Source organism: Buteo buteo, chromosome 9 (assembly GCF_964188355.1).
Source record: "Buteo buteo chromosome 9, bButBut1.hap1.1, whole genome shotgun sequence".
Taxonomy (NCBI): Eukaryota; Metazoa; Chordata; class Aves; order Accipitriformes; family Accipitridae; genus Buteo; species Buteo buteo.
Genome location: NC_134179.1, coordinates 13,291,198 through 13,317,110, shown reverse-complemented (window position 1 = coordinate 13,317,110; position 25,913 = coordinate 13,291,198). Strand labels below are relative to the sequence as shown.

General features: G+C 41.0%; 1 protein-coding gene and 1 long non-coding RNA gene across 24 annotated transcripts in view; one reads left to right on the top strand and one right to left on the bottom strand.

Moving 5' to 3' along the window:
• LOC142034349 (uncharacterized) overlaps positions 1-19,907 on the bottom strand; it is an 89,498-nt gene extending 69,591 nt beyond the window's left edge. For 3 of the 18 annotated variants that reach the window (XR_012651597.1, XR_012651595.1, XR_012651607.1), the window contains exons 1-3: positions 6,081-14,058; positions 5,441-5,519; positions 4,702-4,758 (exon numbers count right to left, since the gene is read on the bottom strand). This is a non-coding gene — a long non-coding RNA (uncharacterized LOC142034349). The other 15 variants (XR_012651603.1, XR_012651604.1, XR_012651602.1 and 12 more) reach the window with 13 other exon arrangements.
• A 224-nt stretch (positions 19,908-20,131) lies between these two features.
• XPO1 (exportin 1) overlaps positions 20,132-25,913 on the top strand; it is a 40,482-nt gene continuing 34,700 nt past the window's right edge. Inside the window, exons 1-3 of one of the 6 annotated variants that reach the window (XM_075035423.1) lie at positions 20,132-20,283; positions 21,009-21,032; positions 24,912-25,043. In XM_075035423.1, the coding sequence (XP_074891524.1) occupies positions 24,918-25,043 (126 nt within the window). In that variant the 5' untranslated portion in view covers positions 20,132-20,283; positions 21,009-21,032; positions 24,912-24,917. Of the gene's footprint in view, positions 20,284-20,389; positions 20,538-20,569; positions 21,033-21,682; positions 21,815-24,911; positions 25,044-25,913 lie in introns of those variants that run through there. The other 5 variants (XM_075035421.1, XM_075035422.1, XM_075035420.1 and 2 more) reach the window with 5 other exon arrangements.

Genomic DNA, 25,913 nt, shown 5'->3' with positions numbered 1-25,913 from the left:
ACGGGGTAAATTATGCTCATATCTATTGGTCAAATTACAGATTAATAACATGAGAAAAATTGTAAATAACATGAAGAGTCATGGTTTAATTATTTTAATAGCAAGTAATTTATCAAATAATTATGAAAAAGAAAGAAGCAGCCACGTCTAATGGGCTGGAATAGACAAGCAAGAATGTTTTTCTGTACCAAGCCAAGAACTCCTGAACTAAAATGTTAATAGTAAGAGCATCTTGATTTTTCCTCTAATCCAGTACAACTGCAGGCAGACAAAGCCCCAGGTAGTGCTTGTCCCTCCCACCTCTCATTAGATCTAGTGATCATGCAGATCAGTGCAACAGGTTGATCCAAATGGAAAACTTTGGTTTTGACAGATTTGTTTTCTGCTTAACCAGCCCACTTTGTGCCACATGCTTTCTGGATCCAATGCAAGGGGAGAAAGGGGCTATATGCAGCCAGCAGTGGAAGAAATACTTTTCCACACCAAACCTTAGTTATACCAGATTAGGTGTAAAGTCCAACTAATAACTCTGATTAAAAGGTGGGACAATTTAGTCTGGAACATTTGACAAGAAAATATTTTGATGGAAACATTTGCAATTTTACAGATAAAACCAGAAATAACAGACATTTGCTTACTGCTGCAAAGAAACCATATTAGCATAACTAAATGACTTAACGAAATTTAGTGCCATGTTTCCAAAGCAATATTATGACAACACCATTTTGCAGGATGAATACCCTAGTTTTATTGCAGGGATGGACAGCTAGGCTGTTTGCCCTAATTCCTGAACAGCTCAGACATCCACAAAGCATTTCCAGGTTGAAGTAGAGAGCAGTAACCTGGTCAACAGTCCCAACAGAAATTTTCCCACTTGTCACTCCTGACAGTCAGGCCAAGGTTCTAAATTCACTGATCTCAGCTTACCTGGCAGTATGAATTTGACCCTCATGAGCTCGACTACTTCTGTTGCATTAGCCTGAACATGTGATGTGGTGTTTATGCCTACTGCAGGAAGACATGCTATGCCTGGTTCAGCATAGCAAAATTTTAATACATTTGATCTGGCAGAGTGAACTTGAATAAAGCACTGCTTAGCATCATGAGACTGCTCTATTTTGACTCGGCCCTAGGTGCACTAAAAACAGATTTATTGTCCTGTGAAGCCATGGTTCATTCAAATCCCCCTCTCAAAGCAGGTTGCAGGCAAGCACATGTTGCTTGACAGTGCCTTTTGAAAGTCATACACCTTCAAACTGGCTGACCATAATATCTAATGTCAGGTAATGGTCCCCAGTGAAGATATTCCAGAGGATTTGGTTTACCTATTGGCATAGCTTTTGAGAGCCTGCTACCCTTGCTCTTGCTCAGCTCTCTGAAAATACACTATGTCCTCCCTTTTTCTGCTGTATCCCTCTGGAAGTAGAGCTTGATGCTTTGCTGCTGTCAAAGCTTAGAGAATCTGTAGTGGTGGCAAATACCACAGATATATCCTTTGTACACAAAGCTTTTTACCTCCTTGTCACCTTCTCACTGCATGTCATCTTAAAACTCAAACTGGAGGAGGCACAGACTCACTGAAATGTAACTGCTCCTCCTCTGAAGAGCTGGTTTGCTGAGGAAGGCAATGAAGGCAGCCTTCGCAATTTCGATCATCCCCCAAAGGGCTGAGGAGGGAATCAGATATACCAGAAAGTTAACAGGAAGCTGAGGCAAACATCTGTCCATCTCCAGGATATGTGAATTCACTCCAGACTGCAGCTGTTCCAGCTGAAGAGGCTATGCTGTCTCTCCACCTAACTCTCACAATTTCCCTGTAACACATTTTTGCTAAAATGAGCTGCACTGGTGTATACCTGCTACTGGAGTTGCTTATGGTAACCCACATAATTTTGATTTAAATGGATTAGAGCATGATCATAGAAAAAGCTTAGTTGGCAGTTCTGAAAAAAGTAGTAACAGGGATTAGTAATGTCTTTAACTGATAAGGAACAGTACTGATAGTCCTTCATGGTGGAAACAGAAAACAGTCACTATACTTGCCCTCAAGATAAGAAAAATTTGTTTCAGACTGAGTAAATTGTCAGTGTTCCACTCTAAAGCAGCAGAATAGTTAGCTAGCATTGAGGTTTTGCTTCTAACAAGGCATCTTGTCAGTGGTGATTTCCTGATGTTGACAGAAAGCAGAGCACACACACACACACAAAAAGACAAACTAGGTATCTTTAGCAGGCAAGTAAAAGAAAAGTGGTAGCACTGGACATTTGTCTGATGACTGCACCAATAGAGTATCTTTGTATCTCAGGAAGGATGCCCACATAAACACAGAAATGGATTGAAGCATGGACAACCTTGTCAAAGCTACCAAGAGAAATCCTGCCCCAAAAGCAGCTGCTGGAAAACTGTCTTTCAGCTCTCATAGTATCAGTGCCAGTTCAGGTGTAACAGTAGATCTCATTCTATTAGGACCAGATTACTTCTCAGCTAATCCAATCTCCCTCCAACTTCTGGGACAAGAAGATTCAGTGGATTTCTCCTTAAGTTAACCACTTAGGATATAGTAATGCCTTTGCTAAGCCTACACTGTGACTATAAGCCCAAATTTACAGGACAGGCTTGGAATTTCATGGGACAGGGCCCTAACGCCATTGACAGAGTACTGAACTGTAAAACATCAACATACTTAATATTAGTGTACAAACACTGAACTCTCACTTCAAAAAGCAATTTGCAATTTTGCACCAGTAGTAATCTAAAGGTAAATTTGTAGTAGGTGAATCTCCATAAGCCAAAAATTTTTGTTTGTTTTAACCACACAAGGAGGCAAATGGGGAAAGATTTGTTCAAAGTTCAAATCCCATGGTCTCTAAAGGAGGAGGAAAGTGCTGGATCAGAAACAGGCCAAAAAGACTACCTCAGCAGGAGACAGGAGGAGGATCAACAAGTGAAATTGCTCTTTGACAATGAGTATTGCTGAGATGGGAAGCACAAAGTACTGGCTGACAAAAAGAATAATGATGATTAGAGTCACATGTGTTTTAGATACAAGATGATGGAGCAGACTGATTTATCCCAGCTGAACAGTAAAATACCCTTGTTATTGGCTATTTCCTTATAAACCTGGCTGAACAGCCCTATCCAGGCTACAGAAACGCTATACATTAATATTTGGTGGAAAGTTTTCCTCCAGTATAAGTAATATAACTACTATCCTCCCCAAACTTTAGTAAAAATCACTATAATATTATAAAGGAAATATGAACTGCATTACAAAGATAAGTTAGTAAAAAAAAAAAAAGCTGTTCTAGGTGACTACATACATATGGGTCTCCGAGAAGACTTTAGAGATTGCTTCTCCCAACACTGTGACAGAAATAAGAAGCATATTGAGTTTGCAGATTGGTCAGCAGCAAGTTCTATGAACTTTCCAAGGTCCTCAATTTTATTTTCTGAAGGGACAAAAGATGCAGCATTTATTGCTGCTGAAATTAGCTTCCCTGGGTCAGGGACTACTATTCAAAGACTGATTACAAACTAGAGGGTTTTTTCTCTAGTCAAGGAAGGGAAACAAATGCCATACTTAAGTATTTTAGCAACTCTTGCCACAGAGACAATTTATTATCTCAGAACAATGAATATAAATACAAAATGAAATAACTCAATTGATAAGTGCTGGCTACAATCTCCAGAGGGGGAAAAAACCCCCACCAAAAACCAGAATAAAACCTGCTCCTTTGGAGCCTTGTCAGCTTCTCTCTGAAATATGCTGATCTGGAATGCCTTCCAAGGCTACCATCTCACCTGTTGTGACAGTGGTCTTCTAGCTAACATGTTTGACTTCACAGTTTCAGGTCAAAAATATTTCCTCTGCAAACATGGTCAAGTCAAAGTCCAAAAATTTCTCAACTCTCACTTTGTGTGAATGTTGTGAGGCTTCTTTCCTACATTATTTTCTGACTTGGTAAATTTTTGGGGGGATAGCATCTGTCTCTGGCTGTGTGTGGGTGCACTGTGCCTTGAACTACTGGGTCCTAAAACTGGTGGTACCTTCCATCATAGTAAAAAATTATAAATACAAATTATAGCTCAGAGGTAGAAACACACTTTTTTTTTCCCCCCCCTCTTGTGGGTAGCTATTGCAAAGCTACAATTAACCTCAATTAATAGGAAGGGTAAACTTTATACAAAGAATATGCTGTTCAGGTGTTCTTAATGAGAGCAGCACTTGGCACTGTTTAATCTGTCTGTAACAGGGAGCTCTGCTGAGGTGAAAATTAAAGTGGTGAAGTTTCATCCAAGAGGAAAGTAGGGCTTTTTTCCCCCTATACAAAAAGCAATTATTCTAATAAAATTAAGAGTCTATTTGGACCCTGAGTGCATTAATAGGCCTTAATTGTCATAAACGGCCTGATCCGAGACCCCCATCCACACACCCCATCCACTGGCCCATTTAAGCTCAGGCTGAAGCCCCTAGTCCTTTTCTGAGCTGTGTAGGTAGGTCTGTGCTCAGTCCTGTCCCTTACTGTGTCTGACTTGAGTGGACTTCCTGGATTCCTGACCTCCAGCCTGCCTTACACCACACATTTGTGTCAGTTCTGAAACAGTCATCACATTTCTGATGATCACTGGGCTGCACCCAGAATCTGTTAGTGTCACCAACCTTGTCCAGCTACTGGAAAACTAATTTTCTGCAAATCTTACCTTCGGCAGTAGTGTAACAATTAAGATCTTTTCCATTGCTCTCGCTGTTCCTTCCTCCTATTAAAATAAGAAATATTTGAAGTGCCAACTTACACTCTACCTAGAGGATTGGTGGAACTGACAAAAAAAAGATCAATTTCACTCAAGATAAAAATAGGGGAAAATGACTAAATCCTGTACAGAACTGTCCCCTTTATAGTTTCTACTGTATTAAGATTTACAGTTTCAAGTGATGAAGTTTCCCTCGCATCCCTTGAGATACATTTTATGTTCCATACACAAGAACTATTTCCTATTGGCTTTCTCAGTGATATCTCAGTTCTAGTAACCTCTTGTGATCCATGCAAAAAAATAGCACTCCACACATGCTATTTGTATCAATTATATAACTATCACATAGACCAGCAATATTTACCTATACAGTTTAACCTTTATGCCACCAGTCTAGGCTGCAAATCATTTTCATTCACCAATGATTTTAAAATAGCGTTGCCCAAAGTAGAATATACCGGACAATGCGTTGCAGAAAAAAATTACTTCTGTTGAAGTCAAAGGATTTTAATTTTCACTTCTGAATTTTAAGGGTTTTTTTAATTGAAAACTTCCCTATGCATCTGAAATTAATTTATTTGTATGTAACTTGGCTTTTTAGTTGTATACTTTTGAGGGGAGTTCTGTTGCATTATATCTCAGACATACAATTAGCTCAGTGTGAAGGAGGGAGGGCAAACATCACTACCTGATCAGATGGCTGTTGACCTGTGAACGTCCCCATCTAACCTAAACAGGCAGGTACAGCAGAAGATCTGAATAAGAGCCTGGGTAAAGAATTTGAATAAGATAAAAAGCTTCAGAACCAAGAGGACATACTTCGTTATTTCCCCCTTAATTTTTTGTATTCCCAAGTTATGGTTTTGTACACAGTATAAGTTATTATAAACCTGTACCGCTGCTGAAAGACAGAGTACTGTCGCCCCCCCTTCCCACTTAATCCTAGCTACATACCCATGCCTACTGGAAAAAAAAATGTTTTCTACAGCCACAGTGATCCATATCCAGGTTAAAACTAATCACTTTTGTCATGTTAGATTTCAGTGCTGGCTTAAAGCATATGTGAAACTATGGCCTCATTAATCAGCAAATTTTATCTAATTACTAGAAGTCACAAGGGATGATCCTGCTACTGTAACATTTCACAGCTTCCAATCCCAAACTTTATGGGTTGTGTTCTCCCCTTTCATCAAGCTTGTGACCCAAATACTAGCATATATGAACAAATTCCTAGCACCCTTGAGACCCAGTTTGTATCTGCAGTGGTCCCTGGCTCATAAATTACTGCTGTACGGCATAGCAAAGAGTTCTTAATAGAAATTTCTCACCTGATTCTGCAGACTTTGCCTTACATGCACCTTATTCCACCTGGTATCAGGAGGTAGAGGAAGATGTAGCGTCAGGCTGGGAAGATTCAAACAAATCCTTCCTCCAGGCCCCTCTTGTAAAGCTGTTCCCTGATACCCACTACAGGGCATACAGCGTCAGCCTAGAAGATGTCTTTGTCTCCCACTTTGAAAATCCGTTCCATTCAGGATTTCAGAAAATAGAATCATTTTATTCCAGCTAAACTAGATAGCTTGGTTTGTGTTGCTCTGACAAACTATTAATCTATCTATGACAAGCATACATATTGGAGAGAAGAAAAGCGTTTCTTCTTATGAAACACTACCTATGAAATAACATAGGGCTTTTACAAGCTCTTATCACTAACCCAGCAGAGTGGGGGCTAACAATAGCACATTTTCTTCTCAAACAATTTACTGTATCTACTTTTTTTCCCCAAGAAAGCAACTAAACTATTCTGAAAGGTTGTAGATCATAATACTTATTTAAAATAGAGGAAACATTTTAGTCTTCCCATTATCTATTTCCATGAGAAAATCTCCATGATTTCCCTTGAGGTCCCCTTTTGTGTGTAGTCTAGACTATCATAATAGATTTGACAATTATTTTTATTACATAACTTTGAAAAACAGACTCTCATAGAATTTGGTTGTTAAAAAAAATCTGCTCTGAATAAGATAGGACAATGTGTGGTTTTAAAAAAAAATATAATGAATTCCTCTATTGTTGGTTTGCTTTCAAAGTTGATTTCTCAGCCTAGAGAAACTGAGGCCATTAAATATATTTTAGATTGTGCCAAGCACAGCAATATCTATAAGATTTCCTTTTCCTACGCTTCCTCCTGTGCATAAAGAAGTAGTGAAACTCCTCATGCAGGTAAAAATAGAATTTGGCCTTAAATCATTATTTCAAATGATAGTAAAGTGATCATCTCAAACCAACACTAAATAAACTTTGTAGTCATGAATTCACCAAGCTATCTGATTAAAAAGAGCCACACCAAAGCTGTATGTTCTGCTAGTCACTCAGTTGAAAATTCTGAAGTACTTTTTTCATTCTTTCTCATTATTTACTTCTACAGGCAGGATACATTTCATATTGCTCTGAGGAATTAGGTGTAATAAACATTTGTAAAGAAATTTTGTTGTATCCACAGCCATGATACTACACTATTTACTGAAGAAGAGTTCCTCACTGTGCCTCTCAACTAGACAGGAGAGACAGGCAGGCTTACATGACATACTATATTTTTGTATTAAAAATAAGGTTGCTGTAGATGTGGTTTCTGCTAAGTACCTTTATATTAAACTATTTTTGGTGCCATTTTGACCTCCTCCACAATTCAACCTTCTGGACTACTTCTCTATACTGTTTCGCAGTTGGAAAGGATAAAAAAAACTTGTTAGTGGTTAAGTGTTAAATGGAATACAGATTCCCGCTAATGGGTTATTGATCATACTTGAGCGATCTATTGAGTATCACATGCAGAATGCTCTTCTCCCCTTTAGGTTTAAGAATCTAATATATTAAAAATATTAGCATTACTTGCTAATTATTTTCAGGAGTGAAAGTATGCTTTCAGGAGGAAAGTAAGCTGGGATGTACATCTCTGCTGTAAGAGGAGGTGGCATCTCTATTTTTTAACCACAGATTTTATGGAGTATTTTATCAAACTCATAGAACCCTTTTACCAAAAAAACCTGTATAAGAGTTCTTTGTTATTTTGCCATAACCACAAGCTTGTTCAGCTGAAACACTTCACAAAATTTTCTACTTCCCTGCAACCTTAAAGCTAGCAATTTTAAACAAAGCAAGAGTGAAAGACTTAGCAGACGAAAAGTGTAATTTTATTTCATGTACATTGTCCTAGAAATATTTTTTCAGTTTTGTAGGTTGTACACTGGCATGCAACTTAAAACTAAGATTCAGAACCCGAAGTCCTTTTCCATCTACAATCTGGGACGTATTAGACAGATTTGGGTTTAAGGCTAATTGCTGTTAGGTGACACTTAGCTAAATTATACCATATTTCTTTCCTATAGCTAGAGTCATAAATACCAGTATTTTAGTTTTACTTTATAAAATGTCACTTCTCAGAAATAACTTGTGAAACAGGTTGGTCACAAAAAGTAATCTTCATATAAAACCCTGGTAGGGAAAAAAAGAATCAAACTAGAAACCCTATGAATACACAGATTTTTCAACTAAGTTTGTAATGAGGTTAAAATGGTTAAAGGCACACCAGGTTTGCATCTGTACAACACTGTCACACTGTGTTAATCTAGGCTTTCGTTCTGACCCAGACAGTTCACTGGAACGCTTACAGGAGAACACATGCTTCTAATTACCAATTTTCTCTGTGCAGGCAGCTCTGAAGACCTGCATTTCCCAAATTATTGAAATCTAATTCCCCTGTAAGAAAACATATCCAGCCATCTTTCCTGCAGTTCCATAAGGAAAGATGAAATTATAAAAAGCCTGTCCATCAACATGTAGGAGTTGGCCATCTATACTTGCTGGCACCTTTGCATGATTCACATTTTGGGAAGTAACTGTAGTTATTTTGACACAATGCTTTCTTACAGGGAGAAGAGAAGTGAAGTTAACTTTTGACATTGAAGGTGTCACTGACATCCCCCTTGGAAGTGTGGTGACCTCTGTCACAAAAGGAATGTGTGGCAGCTTCTGTTACAGTACTGTTAACCACACACAGCACAAGGTTCACACAGTGTCTCCTTCTCTTTAATTCATTCTTTGAAGGACTTGAACTCTCCTTACCCACAGACCACCCTAAAACAATGGCAAGCTTTTGCTTTCCAAAGTTTCTGCAAGTTTGTATCTTTTCCTTCTCATAGAAATGTACCTAGTTGCTAGGTATCACCACAGATAATGGAGGAGACTAGTCTACCACATAATCGTGCACTGAGTGGGGCACTGACACCCTCCAACCTACTGTTCATTTAGAGCAGGAAATTTCCAACAGTTTCAGACCCACAATACTTCCACTTGCTTTGGGGTAGGATGATTTTGCTCTGCGTCCTTTTTAGTCTGGGATGACAAGTTTCTCATTCTATCCTGCCTAGAAAATAAATTGCTTATTGGTACTTGGACACATAGAAACAGAGCTTGCATTGACGCTCCCTTAAACTAAAGCTGTCCAGAGGATTCTCACAAGGGAAAAAGGATTGTAAGGATAGAAATACTCTTTTTTTTAAGTCCTAACGTTGCCTTCACAGTGGAAAAGGCCAGCCACAAAGGAGCATGATCAAAGACTAAGTTTAGTCACAGGTACGACAGAAAAAAGAGCAGCATTTTAAAAATATAGCTTGCCAAAGGCTGAGCATTAATTTATGGTGGGCTGAAAGAGAGATAAGTGAAAAGACAGTAAAGCTTACAACAGAAAAAACATCTCTAAATCAAGAAGTTCACTGTGAAAACCTCAGAAAAACCCCAAACAATCAAGAGCCTTAATGATTTGGATTAAGATTGCTTACATATTAATCATTCACAGCAGATATACTCAGGAAGCTACAAGCTCATCTTCAAAAAACTTGGCAAGAATGTTAGAGCTTTTACTTCAGCACAGAGCGTTATTTGCCTAAAACTGAGAGCTGCAGTTTCCTAAAAATTGTTTCTTAATATCACCTCTCCAAGAAAACCCTAAAGAGGGATTTGGTTTCTACTCCTTTCCTCTTTCTACACCTTTCTTTTTCCAACATAAAAAAAAAATCAGTTTATTGATTTCCAAAATGACCAAGCTAAAGAAACTTGTTTTGGAATTACAGTCCTGTGTTCATCACTTGGGGAATACACATTAATTTCACAGGCTATCCAACATAGAACTGGGAAAGTGTCCTAACATAAGGATAGCCAAGTTGTATGTATGACAGTATGGAAGGTAAAGACAATGCATTAAAAACATGTGGAACTGCCTAGTTTAGAATTTAGGCTCAGTTATAATGCTATGACTGGACTGAGATAAATCAAAGTTATATAGCAGTCTCACCTGGAGGTATAACCTGTATTTTATCCTGCTATGTTTATGAATTTGGCAGCCACAAAATCTATTGATTATCATGAAAGTGACATCTACCACAGTCACATTAATATCCTTGCATTCATATTCTGTGATCCACAATCCCAGTTACAGAAGGATGCAAGAGACTGACTGTTGTTCCAGAAGGGGCGTTAGTGTTATCTGTGGATGTAAAGTGTTCTTTCAGATATCCCTTCCTCTCTGTAGACAGTTTAAATCAGATTAGTGACTGAAAGACATGTATGGTGAAACTGAAGCAGCAGAGATAACTGCTAAAAAGATTAGCCTACATAGATGAAAATCAGTATTATGCAGCCATTAAGCATTGAAAAAATAGTGTAAAGCACTGTAAAGTTTCCAAGCAAAGTTCGGCAGAGTTGTTATATACCCACTGAAATGATAGAGAGGACATAGGGCTTTACCAATTTCATAAATAACAAGAATTTACTGAAGACACAACAATCATCTTTGGTATATCTATTAAAAAAATAAACTTGTTGGAGAGAAAAGATTATTGTCTCAAAAGTTAAAAATACTATACAAGAGCAGGTAATACCCCAAATTAATACATTATCACAATTAAGTATTAGCAGTTCCATTTTAAATATAAAGTGGACTTAAGTAACAGACAATTGCCCAGAGGCAATTGTTAGATTTAATATAGTGAAAAGTTTATTGGGTAGAATTAATAGGCTATGCCAATGACATCTAGAGCACTGAACACTATGGACCATTTTGTCTCAGATTCCCAAACCACCTTTACAGTTTGATTCTTATTTTAGAACACAAACCCTACAACTTACCTTTTTGTAATCCTTAAGGTACTTTTAAAATTTGCAACATGTTAGACCAAAAAACAAGGCTAAGAAATGGTATCAAAAGCAGACCAGCCAAAAAAACCCACATTTTAGAACTAGTGAATGTTCCAAAGATTCCCAGATCTGGTTTAATAGAAGGGTGACAACTTTGGGTTCACTCTCTTGCAAGATTTTTTTTTTTTTTTTTAACATGGCTTTATATTAGTCACTGTGTTAGCAGAACAGCCCTGTTCTGGGACATACACCTCAGACTTAACATCAGTTTTCTAACATGGTTCACAGCTGCAAATACTAGAATCATTCATAGAGCTCAACCTGTCAAAATCTGAGTAAGTTTTATTACAGTTTGGTAGTTCTTGAAGAACTTAGACAATTTAGATAAATATTTCTTTCTCTTAAGTTACTGAGTATTACTATATATAAATATTCCTTTTGCATTATATATATCTATCTCTGTGTTCACTTATGTATTTACATTATGAGCTCCATTTTAAAGGTTTTCAGTAAAAATTTTGTAAACTCACTTATTTGAAGGACTTGACTGGGGGAAGGGGGAAAGTTTCTTATCTTTCCCTTTGCCTTCTGACCACATTTGGGCATCAGTACTATTCACATGAATATGGCAAGCAAGATTCAGCTAGCAAAAGAATTCCATTATGAGTGAAACACTACAGAGATTATGTCTTAAAAAGACTGCAGATGGAGAATTTCTCCCTCGTAATATACAGTGGTTTTTCCCAGTATTCTGTTTGGCTCCTTCTTAGACTCTATTTTTCATGGATTTGTACATACCGTGAAAAGTTATTTTACAGTTTTAAGTTTAATGACTAATCCTTATTTACAGTTATTTTAATTATCTTAAAATCTTTATCAATAGCATTTACAGTTCATAACTTTAGGAAGTTAGTTGATTAATATGTCCCCACCTGTTTTTTTCCTCAGCCATGTTTTACATATTTCTTACCTTTAGTCTCTCTTCCTAAGTGTTAATTACTGATCATCTACAAAATTGTGCCCATCTGTTTACAACATACTGATAATGATATACCCAGGCTTAGGTACAACATTCTATGAGTGGTCTCAAAATTACTTTAAGGTGACCACTATCCTGCTGCTGTTCAAAGCGATGCCCACAGATACTCCCTAATTATATTGTCCTTTCCTTTGCCCTGTCACTGAGCAAAGGCATATCTAATTTGCTCTCTACTTTCTTCCTCAGCTATTACTATTTTCCAAGTTTTCCCTTATACTGAACTTCTCATTTTTCTAAGGACACGTCAGTTAATATTTTTCCTCTCCACTCAGTTACATTCAGTTTCTTGTTTCCAAGATTTTTAGATTATGTTGTATTGTTTCTTCTTACCCAGTGTTTGTAACACCTAAGATCATCTGCAAATGCCATTAATATTCTTATTACAGCCTCTCTGAAATCATTTATCTTGAACATTCATCAAAACAGATGACTTAATTTATTCTTGTATGGAAGAAAGCAAGCTAAATGTAAAATTAGTTTGGCCTAACTTAGACAGTAAAGGTAGAATCAAACAAAAGTCATTGAAGAATGTGTACATTAGAAGCTCTCCCAAAAGAAAAAAACATAAACCAATTAAGAACAGCAGCAGATGCTCAATGAGAAAAGGGACACTTAAGCAGGATTACTTCTGCTGTTTCTACAATGACATGAAGTAAGAGTATAAGGACAGAACAAGTTCTCTACATTCCTTTCATTAGCCAAACATATTTCCCGGTCCTATTACATCAATAATCCTAGAACTAAGTTGGACAGCCACATGAGAAAGTGGGAACTACAAGGCATCTTTCCCTGCTTTCAGGAGAAAGCTTTTGCAATGGACACTGCGTGGTAAAGTAAAAAATCTGCAGTCATTACACACCCCACAAAAATGAATGGTTTGGGGAAATCACCTTTACTGAAGAATGAGGTAGAGGCTGAAGCTGTTTACAATGACACTCATGACATTAACAGATTGTTTTAGTTGTGTGTTGCCCAGACATCCTTGGAAATTTACAACTGGCAATTTCCTCTGAATGCCTCATTCCTTTCACTTCAGCCTCACTCAACACCTACCTTCTCTTTTCCTTTGCCTTATTTCCCTTAGCTGTATTTTTCTCCCTTCCCTGGTCTTTGTTTACTAATCCTACTTCAGCCAGTAAAGAAATTATGGCACTAACTTGATGTTTTCTTATTTGTATGATTCCTCCTGCTTTCAGAACATCAGCTTTCCTAGCTGCATACCACCTAGTGCTAGTACACCACCCAAGAAAATAGTCCTGCTTCTGAAAAGCCTCAGGAGACCAAATTAACCATAGTTAAAGAAGATCTTCTCCTAAACTGCGTAATAAAATTTACAGGAAGGGTGTTCAAAAACCCAAAAAGCTTTCAATAGTAAAAAAATTATTTGCATAAAAGATAAAAGGAAGGAAGAGCACTGCATAGTTCTCTAGCTTCAGGGTGAAAGCTAGTAAGCACTACTCGCCCATCCACATAATCTTTATATTGTGATAATCTCAGACTAGAGTGGTCCATCCCATCACCCATGAGCAGTATGTGCAGGGACTAGACAAGCATTCAAAATATATTAACTACCACAAATTATAGGGCCCTTGTGAATAACAGACTACAAAACCTTATTTACTTAATTCTGCCCATATACTTTCCCCTTGAGTTCACGGGTTTCATGGAAAGCTAAGATTTCCTCAGAAAAGGTAGAAAATAGCTCCTTGAAGTCTCTAAAGAGGTGATTGTGTGATATTACATGAGATTATTTCCACACACTTCAGTTTTCCTTTTGCAAAGGAAAACTAAAGCTAAATATTCTTATTAATTTCCAACTTCATTCTATGTTAAGTATTTCTTCTTCCACCTCCTCTATAGGGAGTAGTATCAGTGATACTGGCATACATTCATATACACTTGGAAAAAAAAAGTCAGCTCAGGGCACCCAAATTTCAGAGACAGTAAAGTAACAAAGGTTTGAATTGGCATGAAAGATCAGTATATTAGATCTGTAAACACTTCTCCAATATGGCTCCATGATATAATATGTAGTAGTAGGGTACAAAACAGCTAATCATTTCAGCATGTATTTCATAGACCACAAAACATTCCTGACAGTATTTATTAAAATAGAGTGATGTATGTCAAATGAAGAAAATAATTTGATCGTATCAGGAGTTAAACTGTGTTCAAAGAGATAATAAGCAAAATTCTCACATCAAAAAAAAGTATTAGTGAAGAATTATGCACACTAATACATAACTTCCAAGATTTTTCCAAACCACTCAGGTTGGAAGAGGCCTTAGGACATCTCTTGTCCAATCTCCTACTCAAGGTAGGACCAACACTGAATTCAGACCAAGTTGCTCGGGCTTTGTTATGCTTAATTATCTTCACAGTGAAAAACAGCCTCCCCATCTTCAGCAGAAGAGAGTACTTCAATTCATGCCTATTGTCTCTTGTTGTTCTACCATGATCTCAATAATGCTCACTCTTTCTTGTAAGCTTAACTTATGTACTGGGGGCTGCTAGTAGGTCTCCCCTCACCCATCCCTTTTCCAGGCTGAAGAAGCCCACCTCCCTCAGTCTCTCCTCCATCTTGGTAACTGACCTCTGCTGGACTCACACAGAGTTTTCAATATCTTTCTTGTACTGATGGACCAAAAACTAGGCATAGCGGTCCAGATGCAGCTAATGAGTGCCAAGTAGAGAGGAATAATCACTTCACTTGATCTACTGGTTATGCTCCTGTTGATACAGCCTAGTATGCAATTAGCTTTTATCACTACCAGGGCACACTGCTGACCTGAAACCCAAGCAAATTTTCCTATTGATTGCAGCAAGGCCTAAATACCAGACTGAACATCTAATAAAGGAGCCAACAGACAGGGAACAGTGGAAACAAAACAGCAAGCATAAGCTTACAACAGCTACTGATAGATAGTATGTGTGTCAGAAGAGTTGAGATCCACATATACTCATCCTGTTAAAATAGCTGCTTTTTTACATGACTGCCCTCAGTTTCTGAACCAGCCTTTACCTAGCTCCTTACGGAAGAGAGACAAGAAGTATTCTATTCTCTCACACTACAGCATGTTCAGCCACAGCTTGCATAAAGATAGGAAGGCCATTTCTAAAAAAGACTAAAACATGTTATTTGAGATAAGCAGAGCCAGTGATACTGCTTCCTACTACAGAAGAGGTAGGAACTATCCCCCTACTGAAGCACAGGATTTAGGTAACAAACTTGCAGAACTAAGCTCTGTTGTGTTTGTTACTATTGCAATTTATTAAAAATACATTTAATTCTGGGGCATTACCAACACCCGATGAAAATGTGAAAAGTTGCATCTACTCTTCTGTCTTAAACAGAAATAGTTAACATTTAGTTTAACAAACCAATTTCAAGGATTTAAACTCTTCTCCTGCACAAAAAAAAAAAAACAAAAACCAAACAAACAAAAGAAGAAAATAAACAGACACAAACCTTCAGCACAAGCCAAAGGAGTTAAAAAGAATCTTTTTGGTCTCTTATATCAGTTTGTTTTGAACACCAGGGCTAGCTAGAACATCAACACACACATAGAGACACTGTTTATTCTAAGTGCTAGAGTTACAGCCCTGTTTTTAACCCATCAACAGCTTGCTATGTCTATCCATTCTATTTGAATCACTTTCAATCCCATCAACTACAATTCTATCTTCAATTATGTCACACTGCAAAAACTATAGATCTGTTAATTATTACACAAGCCAACCCACCAGAGCAAGATAAACAAGGTGAGCTAAACAAAGCACTTTGTTACCATCATGACAGAGATGTTACAGGATGCAGTTACTTTATGCATGACAGAAAAAGTGAGTGTTCACATTCCAGCTCTTCAAATCCTTAAATGCTGCAAAAATTTTCCTAAAAGATTTGACTTATGAATTAAATACAGAAAAAAAAAACAAGCGAGCAGCCCTCTGCTGTGACTGCTTTAAGACAACTGTTGCTTGTAAGAAAAAAAGTCTCAAAATTACAGTTTCCATTTATAAAGAGCAGAATAATTCACAATTTGTGAACTTACTAACTACAGAGACATATAAACATGGGTCACAAAGCTTCTACAAACACCTTCTTGAACTAAGGAAAGCTCAGATGATATACAACTTTCAATCACACCTCCTCCTGCCCCTCACCTCTCCAGCTGGCCTGTGACTTATCCCAGTGGCATGGCTATTTCTCCAGTAATACATCACACAGGACCTAATTTGGTATCACATTGTCTTGCATCTCCTCAGCTTCTGCCTGAAACATAAATGTGTATTTGGATACAAGCATTATTTCCCTAGCCATCCCAGAATTATATGGAAAGAAACCACATAACAAACCCACAAAATGAAGATTGAGAAACTGGAATCCCCACAGCACTTTTTGAAGTTGTACGGCAGTCGAGAACCATAGTTATAAGAACAGTGTAAGTAATGTAATTACAATTTATCTATTGAAGTACATTGTGATTTGCATACTACTAGAAATCTTTCAGTGATTAGTACAGAAGCTTAACCTTAAAATGTTACATTTCACAGAAGGAATGGGTTAAAAAAAATCATAGGGAAAAAATACAGGTTTTGAGCACAATCCAGTAGCTTCATGGCCAAACACACACTACCTGTAAAGGTAGAAAGCTAACAGAAAGACTTCAAAAATACACAACCAAGTTTCCTTTTTCTGACTTAGTAGCAACAGCACAGTCTCGGACTGTCCGAGTTCCTTTCTGCTGGGATAAAAACTTTACACCAACAATAATTTAGCAATGATCTTAATCTATATCAATTGAGATTTTCTGCACGTTCATGCCCCATGCCCTACAGTATTGGGGAAGGCAACTATACTGAAGCTAATTTTCCCATACAAAAGGAGCCTGGTGTTTCTAGGCTAAACTTTCATTTATTGATTTAGTTTTGACAGACTTTGTCGTTGGTGATTCTCCACCAGTGAGGAAGTGCCTGTTCAAACAGGAAACACATCACATCATTGCTCAATATCTAGTATTAATTATGTAAAATGTCCTCCTTTTTCTGGACTGTGATCTCAAAAGCAGCCTCAGCTAAAGAAACAAAGGCACTGAGGAACAAATAACCTCCGGAGAAGGTATCATTCCTCAGTCCAGTTCTGAACTAGTGCATATACTCTGCAATTTCATAATTTCACATAGTATTGTAGAGCTAGTAGGTTAGCTCATTTAACGTAATGGAGTAAGCTCTCAGCATGAATATATATATAAACCTGTTGATGGAATCTTGGTTGAATGTGTTAGCTCCCACTTAAACCTACCAAGGCCTTAAAGTCTTTTGTAGAAGCTAATTGGTTTTTAAAGAAGCATGAAGCTTTATTTAAAGGTAAGCTTTAATATACTGCCAGCAAGTACTCAAAACATTATATACATAGCTATCATCTATAATGCAATGAAAATTACTTAAGTTGTAGAGAATAAATTGTTCTGGTAAGGTTACCAATGTTTTCCAATAAAGCTTCAACATTCATGTAGAAAAACTCAAGAAAAGCTTTATCAAGCTGGTGCTGTAATTATCCCTCAACTTAAGAAAACAAATACTGAAATACTTTTGCCAACAAAACCCCCATTTTATAGGATAATAAAAAAAGTAGAAAAAAATAAGGAAGATCTAGGCAGCTTGAACAACTAATCATTCTTATGTTATTGAACACTTTATGTTGGCATTCATAGCTTACAGAATGATCCCAAAGCCCTTTTCCAGATTAATTTTTTTCCTCCCTCCCAAATGGTGTCTCACAGGTGTCTCACCCTGTCCATTATTATCCCAAGCATGCTACGGCAGAGTATTTATTTCTATACTCACTCCATTCAGTTCTGCTACAGATTTTTAACAAAGCCATGGAGAACTTATCCTAGCAGGTTCAATCAAAAGCTTCTTAGAGCTTCTAGATGAAGAACAAACAGTAATTGAGAAGCTTATATTTCACATGCCAGGAGCTCTGACAACTATGAGGGTAGACCACTTAAAACCATAATTGATAAAGAAATTATACATGTTGATATAGGAGCACAGTTCTTACTTTCTCTCTCCATTTTCCAATCATTTTTGTAACTCCTATATTAAATAACTCAAGAATCAGGTATCAAAGGGATTGTTCTTGTTAAGTTAGTCTATTATCTTCTACAAGTGCCATTTTATACTGTAAACTATAGCAACATGTAAAATAAGAAAGTCATTTGGCAAACAGTAGTCTACAGGACTACTATGGACAATTTAAACCTTTCCAAAAGACCAGTACTAGTACTTCCAGATCTTTGTTGCACTTCCATTTTGAAAAAAAACAAACAACAAAAAAACAAAAAAACAACCAAAAGTTTTGCCCAGTTTCTCAAAGATAACTGCATGCCTAGTTTTTTTCAGTTCAGAAAAGAGCTTAAGACAATGTAAAAAGACTTTAGCTTTGTGAGCAAAAGTCAGCATTTCTGAAAGGGTAGATTGCTTTGTTAAGTTTCAAGCTGAACACACACAAGAAAGCACTATTTTTTTTTCTTTCAAACTGCGCAAAAGGGCTTAAGCATAAGCTTCCCTCCCATACACCAGGCCATAGCACAGGTGAAACCCACCTCACAGTCCTATGGAACAAGTTTCCTTTGGATACCATGTCCAAAAGGACATGCCATTCTACAAATCAAAAGTATCACTTCTACAAGTTTCACCGACAGTGTATTGCTGTCCCAAAATCGTAAGCAAAGGGAAAGTTTTGCTTCAGATTAGATGATGAAAACTGCAAAGCTTGTTCCTAGGACATTTAAATACTTCATAATATTATCCTCCTCATAGAAATTAATCATTTTTCTAAGATTTCTGTAGCTATTAATTTTTCAAATAAGGAGATATGGTTTTGAAGAAATGCATACACAGGTACTGAGTACTTTCACTGCATAAGAGTTTTTCCATGTGAAAGCTGGTAAGCACATTCTTCTGCTCTTTCGGGTAGCAATGACACACACAACCATAGCCTGTTGCGCCTCCGCTGAAAAGCCAGTCTCTGCCCTGAGATCACCCCTGTTCACATCTGGTAGACGAGCATTCCTCACACAGTTCAAGATTTCTCTTATCTGTGGGCAAACCAACCTTGCCTAAACCACACCTTTGAAGGCAGCTGTGAGAGACTGAGGAACACAGTTGCTGCAGCAAGCTGGATACCCCATGAGTACAGGCACCGTAGAGGAGGGGACACACACCACCTTCCCAACCTGCACAGGCCTTGGTAGAGGGAAGAGAACTGCCTGGGTAAGAGGTAAGCCAGTGCCCACCCCTCACCATTACCCATCCTACCCATACAGCCCACACTTCACAGCTGAACATTTAAACACCTGCCGGCCTCAGGACACCAAAGCAGCGCCCCATCCGTGGGCCCACCACCCACCTTGCTGAGCGCCCCCGCTCCAGAGGACACCTGTGAGGTAAGGCCCGCCATTGCCACACAGACCCACGCCGCCCCCTCAAACAGGGCCCCGCCAGGCGACTTCCCCCCCTCCCCCCATCTCCTCACTGCACTCTCACGGAAAGAGCGCCTTAGCGGTAACGGGACACCGCCCGAAGGGCGCCTCCAGCGCTCCCGAACGGGGCGAAAGTCCCTTCTCCTCAAGGGCCAGCCTCCCCCCCGTCCCGTCCCCCCCCCATTCCCCCTCAGGCACGAGCCCATGACTCTCATCGGCCGCCGCCGCCTGCCCGCGAGCTGCCGCTGCCGCCGCCGCCGCCGCCGCGCGCGCGCGCTCTCTCTCTCCCTCTCTCTCCTTCAGCAGCCCTAAAAGCCGCACTCAGACACACGCGTTACGCCGAACCGCCGGCCAACCAGAACGCAGTAGTACTTACACCCGCGGTTTGCGAACTAAAGGCGGGTTCCTCTTTGAGTGACAGCTGGGCTCGGCCTGTCAGCCGGCAGCGGCCCGCCCCCCCCTGCACGCAAAATGCTGTTGGAGAGGGGGCGGATCCCCTCTATCTTATCCCCCCCGCCCCCCCCGCGGCCGCTCGCTCCCTCCGCCCCACCGAGGCGCGCAGCGGATCGACAGGCCCTCCGCCCAATAAGCGCGGAGGCCGCTTGCGCGGCAGCATGGCTCGGGACCAATGGGAGCGGCGGCTGGGCGGAGGCCCGAGGTTTCCAAACGCTCCGCGGCGCCATGGGCTGAAAACTAAACCGAGATGGAATCTCCCAGTCTGAACCGGTTTGAGCCGGTTCCGAGTCTGTGGCATTAGGAGGGGGAGACGCGCCGCGCTCAGTCCCTGCTACCACCGCTGCCTCCGCCGCCGTGCGTGTGACCTGCTTGTAGGGGAGCCCGCAGGGGGAACGGCCGGCGCGACTGAGGGGGCAAAGTTTAGTGCGAGCCGGGGGGGGGTGGGAATGGGGGAGATCTGAGCGCCGGCCAGGCCTAGGGGAGGGCGGCAGCAACAGGAGTAGCCAGAGACCCAGCCCCACGGGCCCGGGCCTGGGCAGCCAGCGACGCGGGAGAGCGAGCCAGGGCCCCGCCGAGCCGGAGCTGGGGCAGCCAGGGCCACGAGGAAGGTAGAAGTTTCCCCCCCTCCTCCTCCCCTACCAGGGGCCTTGGGAGGCCGGAGCCCCGCGCCGACCCCCTTCCCCTCCGCCCCCCTCAGCGGGAGGAGGGAGGCGCGCCCCGTCCGCTGCGCGCCCGGCGGCGGGCGGTCGGTCGGTCTTGCTCCTGGGCCGAGGGGAAGGCACGGAGCCGTGCGCCGAGGGGAGCGCCCGCCCGGGGGCCGCAGGCTGCTGCTGGGCGCCTAGTGCAGTCAGGCCGGGGCACGCTTGCTAGGGGGTAGTGCGGGGGGGAGAGGAGTGGCGCTGGTCATACATACCCGATAGGGAGGGGGGTGCGCTCGGCCTTCCCCCGCTTCGGGTTTGGGGTTTTTGTTTGTTTTTTTTTTTTTTTTGAGGGTGGGAGCGTTATTTTTGGTGGTGTTTATTTTCATTTTTTTTGGCGTGTGGTTAGAAACTTGGCTCACCCACCCCTACTTTTTGAAGGAAGAGGCTGTAAGAAACACCTAGGTAAGTGAGTGCTCAGGCTGCGGGGAGGAGTGTGTGTGGGGGGGTGGTTGTTGCGATGAGTAACGCGGGGGAGGGGGGGGAGCAAAGGGGGAGCGCTCGGGAGAAGGTGCGGGGGCCTCGGAGGCGGGGGAGGAGGGGGCTACGGCCGCGCGTGTGCTTGTGCTGGGGGGGCGCAAAGTCTTGGCCGCGGAAGGAGAGGCGTCGCGGGCTCCGAGGAGAAGCGCTGAGGGGCGGGGGTGCGTTTGAAACCGGGTCTGGGGTAGGAGCATCCTAGGCCCGGCCGAGCGGCTGAACGGAGCGCGGAGCCTGCCGCGGATGCTGGGGCTGCGGGGAAGGCGGCGGGGGGCCGGGGAGCCGCTGCTGGGGCGCACGGCGGGGGCCTGCCCCTCGTTAGGAAGGGTCCGAGCGGGCGGGGGGGGGGTTGGGATCGGGTACGGGCAAAACTAGGGACATAATCTGTAAATTATTAGGAGTGGAAGTTTCCAGAAATATTTTTGTGTGTCTGTGCAGCAGTATTGAAACGTCCGCCTGCATCACGTGGGGGCCCTGTATAGAGCGCAGGGCTGGAGCCGAGGGAGGGAGCGGAGGGAGGGGCTGCGCCGCCGCGGGCCCGCCGCGCTCCGCAGGGCCCCGGCCCGCCCGCCGCCCGCCCGGGGCGCCGCCGCTCCTTCCTCCGCCACAGCTCTGCTCGCCCCCCAACCTCCGTGAGCCGGGGCGCTGCCCCTCGGGGAGCGGCGCGGCCGCAGCTCTGCGGCGGGAGCCGGGGAAGGCCTCCGCGCTGGGTGGGTGTGAGTTCTTTCGGGGGCGCTCCGTGTCGGGCGCGGCCGTGGCGAAAGGGAACGCGCCGAGGGGTCGGGCGGATATTGGCGGAGCGGTGTTACTTAATCTCCTACGCGGCACGCGTGTGTGTAAAGTAGTGAGGGAAGGAGGAGTCGTTTCGTTGCGATTGCTGGTGTGTGAAGGGTAGTGCGAATGCGTTTGCGATGTGCTCCGTTTCATATCGTGCAGCTGGAGGAATTTACAAGTGATGCAACGAAGTCGTTGGCAGAGGGTAGTGGGGCGGTAATTCACTTGCGTTCAGGAGCGGAATTGCATGCTTAGGAATGGGGCAGAGCGACTCTCTCAGGGTGGGCTGTTTTTTCTTTTTTTTTTTAATCGCTGCCCCCAAGGAGCTTGAAGTAGCTGCGTTGAAGGTGGTTTAGAGTTCATTGTGAATACTGAACATTTCTTAGTATTAAAATGTGTGCTGTTATTCCTATGTACTACATGCTTAAATGAATGGGGTATATCATAATAAGCTAACTGTTGTGTTACACTTAAAGGTCCAGGGTCATCGAGAGTTGGGATAACTATGTAAACAGTGCTGTAAATGCAGTTCTTTTGACCTTCGGTAGATGTCAGATTCTTCCTATGTTGTAGTTCAGATTTTTTTTTAAACTTTTTCTCTTTTGTTTCTGTTTCACCATTTATTGGTAGTGTTGAAGAATTGATTAGTGGTGGTTCTTAGAGCTGAGGTTTAAACCTGTTCCAGAGTTCAGGCGCGGGGGGGGGGGAGTATAGGAGTATAGTCAATCAAAGATTAGAAGCTTCATGTGGGTACGCTGTTAGGAGTAGGAAATCAAGTTGATTGCAGTTGGCATTGACCACAAAGCTGCCATTTCTGTATTTCAGTTTGTGAGTAGGTAGGTCATTTTGAAGATAATGCTGGGAGTGGCAAAAGGCCCTATTCAAAACATTTCCTTTCTCTTCCATGTGGTTAATAACTTCTCTTCGTCACGTGGCTCCTCATTTGTGCTCTTAGGGCTGTGTAAAAAACACCGAAATAGGCTTAAATCTGAAATGAATGGCCCCACCTGAGGAACAACTGATTTACGACATTTATTGTAGTTTGAAAACTGCTTTCCGGCTCACGGTTCAGCCATGGAGGCCAGATGTGAACAAAAAGGGGCGTGCCTGAAAGCACACGTGTTTGGTGGGAGTATTAACTGCTCTAAGCTGAAGAATGTATTAATTGGTGCAATTTCCTTCTAGTAGTGCTGCTTACTTGCCCCTCTGTGAGGTGAAACTTTCAAATGTCCTTCTGAGTTAAAAGAATGAAATCAGCCTTCCCTGCTGTTTTGTTTCTTGCTTCCATACTTAACATTGCAATTTTGAAACCTTTAGGAGTTGGGGGAGGGGGGGGAGAGGACAAATGTGGAGTGTTAGATTTAATTTATTTCGGTTTCTACTTGGTGTTTTTTTTCCTTCTGTTTTTCCAGGTAGATGTTGTAAAAAAGGCTGACTGGTTTTTGAGATGGAGCCTTCAAAATGATTACATTAGTGTAGTAATACTAAATAAATGAGGTTTTTTACTTCAAAATACAATTAAAATGTTCGGGTTTTGAAGTTAATATCTTTCTGTATAGCAGTAAACGAAATTGCTCGACAGTACTTGCAAATATGCATTTCTAAACAACAGATTTTCCTTGTCTGTGTGCTACTGTAGGACTTTCACTTAATTAGTAATTACTTGGGTTGAGGCACAGGTTTGTCTTGCTCTTTACTTTTGAGCATGACTTAAATAGGTAAGGCATAAAACAAATTCTTACACATGAAGTTACTTAGAGCAGATCTGACTTCTAGTTTACTCTAAAGAATGGGTTGGCTGGGCATATGGGGGGTGTTTCTGGAAGAGTTTCACATTGTATCTTTCTGAGTATGCAGATAGCTCTAGTGTAACTTTTTGAGTGATCTTGTAGTTGTCCAGACTTCTGACTCTTTCTCAAGTGAGTAGTTTCACATGAAATTTGTAGCTTTATGGAAGATCTGAAAAGCAGGGTGAATGGCAGGAGAGCTGCTGTAGAGGACAGGGAAGGAATATGTGTTACAGTTACCAGTGGCTGTAAGAAGAGGGCAATAAACTTGATCAGGTGCTTCCAACATGGGGGTGGTGGTGTGAAAGGGTTAGAGTATAATTTACCATCCATAATTCTGTGGTTCCTGGCTTGTTTTCTTGCTTTTTGCAATTGCCTTTATCTTGTACCAGTCTCGGGCTGGTAAGCATCTTACATGCACACCCACAATCACACAGACCCCACCTGACTTCCTTTGCATAATACTGAGGCTGCTATATCTAGGACAAAGAGTTAATGCATGTGCTGCTGGTTTTGTGGGACCTGAAACATTCAGTAGAATTCCATTTCAGTTTCAAGTTATCTAATGCGTGGTGTATGGAGTAACCTGCTGACTTAACCCTCCCCTTACTTCATCCTTTCAAAGTGCCTTCAAACAGTCAACTTTCTTGGTTTCAGTGGTATTTTTTTACTTGCATGTAGTTAACCTGTAAGGTTTTTTTCCCCAAGAATTTGAAAAATGTCCTCTGGTTAATTTCTTACTGTGTATGTAGATCACGTTTCACTTTCATAACCAATTGTTTAAAAGGTTTTGGAACTGATCTTCTAAACATACATGTTGGCCTTGGCAACTCAAAATTCATCTGAGATTGCTAGTATGGGTTTTGGTTGTAATGATACTGGGTATTTCTACCAGCAAACTTACTGGTTTACACATGTTTAGGGACTGGTAGAGGGTTGACATCCACTTTGAAATAAGTTTTAGCTTGCAGGTAATACAGCCCATTGACTAGTCAAACTGTTATTATGTGTTACACCTGCTGAAGACCCTGAGAATTTATTTGGGGTAGTGATGTGTGAATTTTTCAGAGAGAGTTTGTCCTGCTACTTGCTGAACAATTGAAGGACTGTTGTATTCAGTGCTATCTAGTACTGCTAACGTAGCTCATCTAATTCAAATGAGATGCTTAAGTTGAAGCACTTGCTTTACAACTACACCTAATAATATATAATTAATTGACCAACTTTTTATATATTTATTTTGCAGTAATCTATGCCAGCAATTATGACAATGTTAGCAGACCATGCAGCTCGTCAGCTGCTGGATTTTAACCAGAAACTGGATATCAATCTCTTGGACAATGTCGTGAACTGCTTGTACCATGGAGAAGGTGCTCAGGTAGTGTGGACTTAGAACCTATGTTTATTGATCATGTTTAACCTTATAACAAATCAGTTGAGCAAAATTAATTCACTTCAATAAAAATCAGTAATGTTAGTGAATTTACTCTGCCAGTGACTGGAATATCACTAATAATTGATGTGCCCTGGTTTAAAGGCAGGTCTCATGTAATGAACATTGAAATGATACTTAGAAAAATGTTAGTTTAGTGTGTGTTCATTTCTAGCATGCCTTCTGCTGTTGAAAGGTGTTATTAGCAAGTGCAATTTGGTAAGGGCACTTCTGCTTGCAGCTCGCCTTCTCTGACTTAGTTCTTCAGGAAGGTCTGAGCTACCTGTTATTTATTATTGTGGACAGGGTTGTCAAGCCATAAATTTGGTGTTGGCTTCACTGAAGGATTGTATTTAAAAGAAAAATCTTAATTATGTTATTACTATGTTTGTACTTATAAACAATTGTGTCACATTTAAGAGAAGAGTTTGCCCTTTCTTCTGTCTAGGTTTTTTTTCCCCATTACTGTTTGTCTGCACGGGTTCCTCTTGCACACTTCTCTTTGGACTTAGTGCGGATTGTGAAGTCTAAGTTTAAATTGGGGGAATGTGTGCACTTGTGTGTTTGCATTTATTGTCTTAAGTGAATCTTGTATTGCTTTTCTCTGTTTCTTGAACTACTTTGGAAATAAGACTTAAATGTTGAAAGCAAGTATTGCTATGAGGGTGTTGGCATAGTTTGGGCAAATTTTAATTGTTCATGTTTAACAAATTGGGAGTTTCAATGTCGGGCATCTCTTATTAAGATATTATTGCACAACAATAAGTGAATTAAAATGAGACAAAGTAGCTAATGCTTCTCTATTCCTTCCAGCTG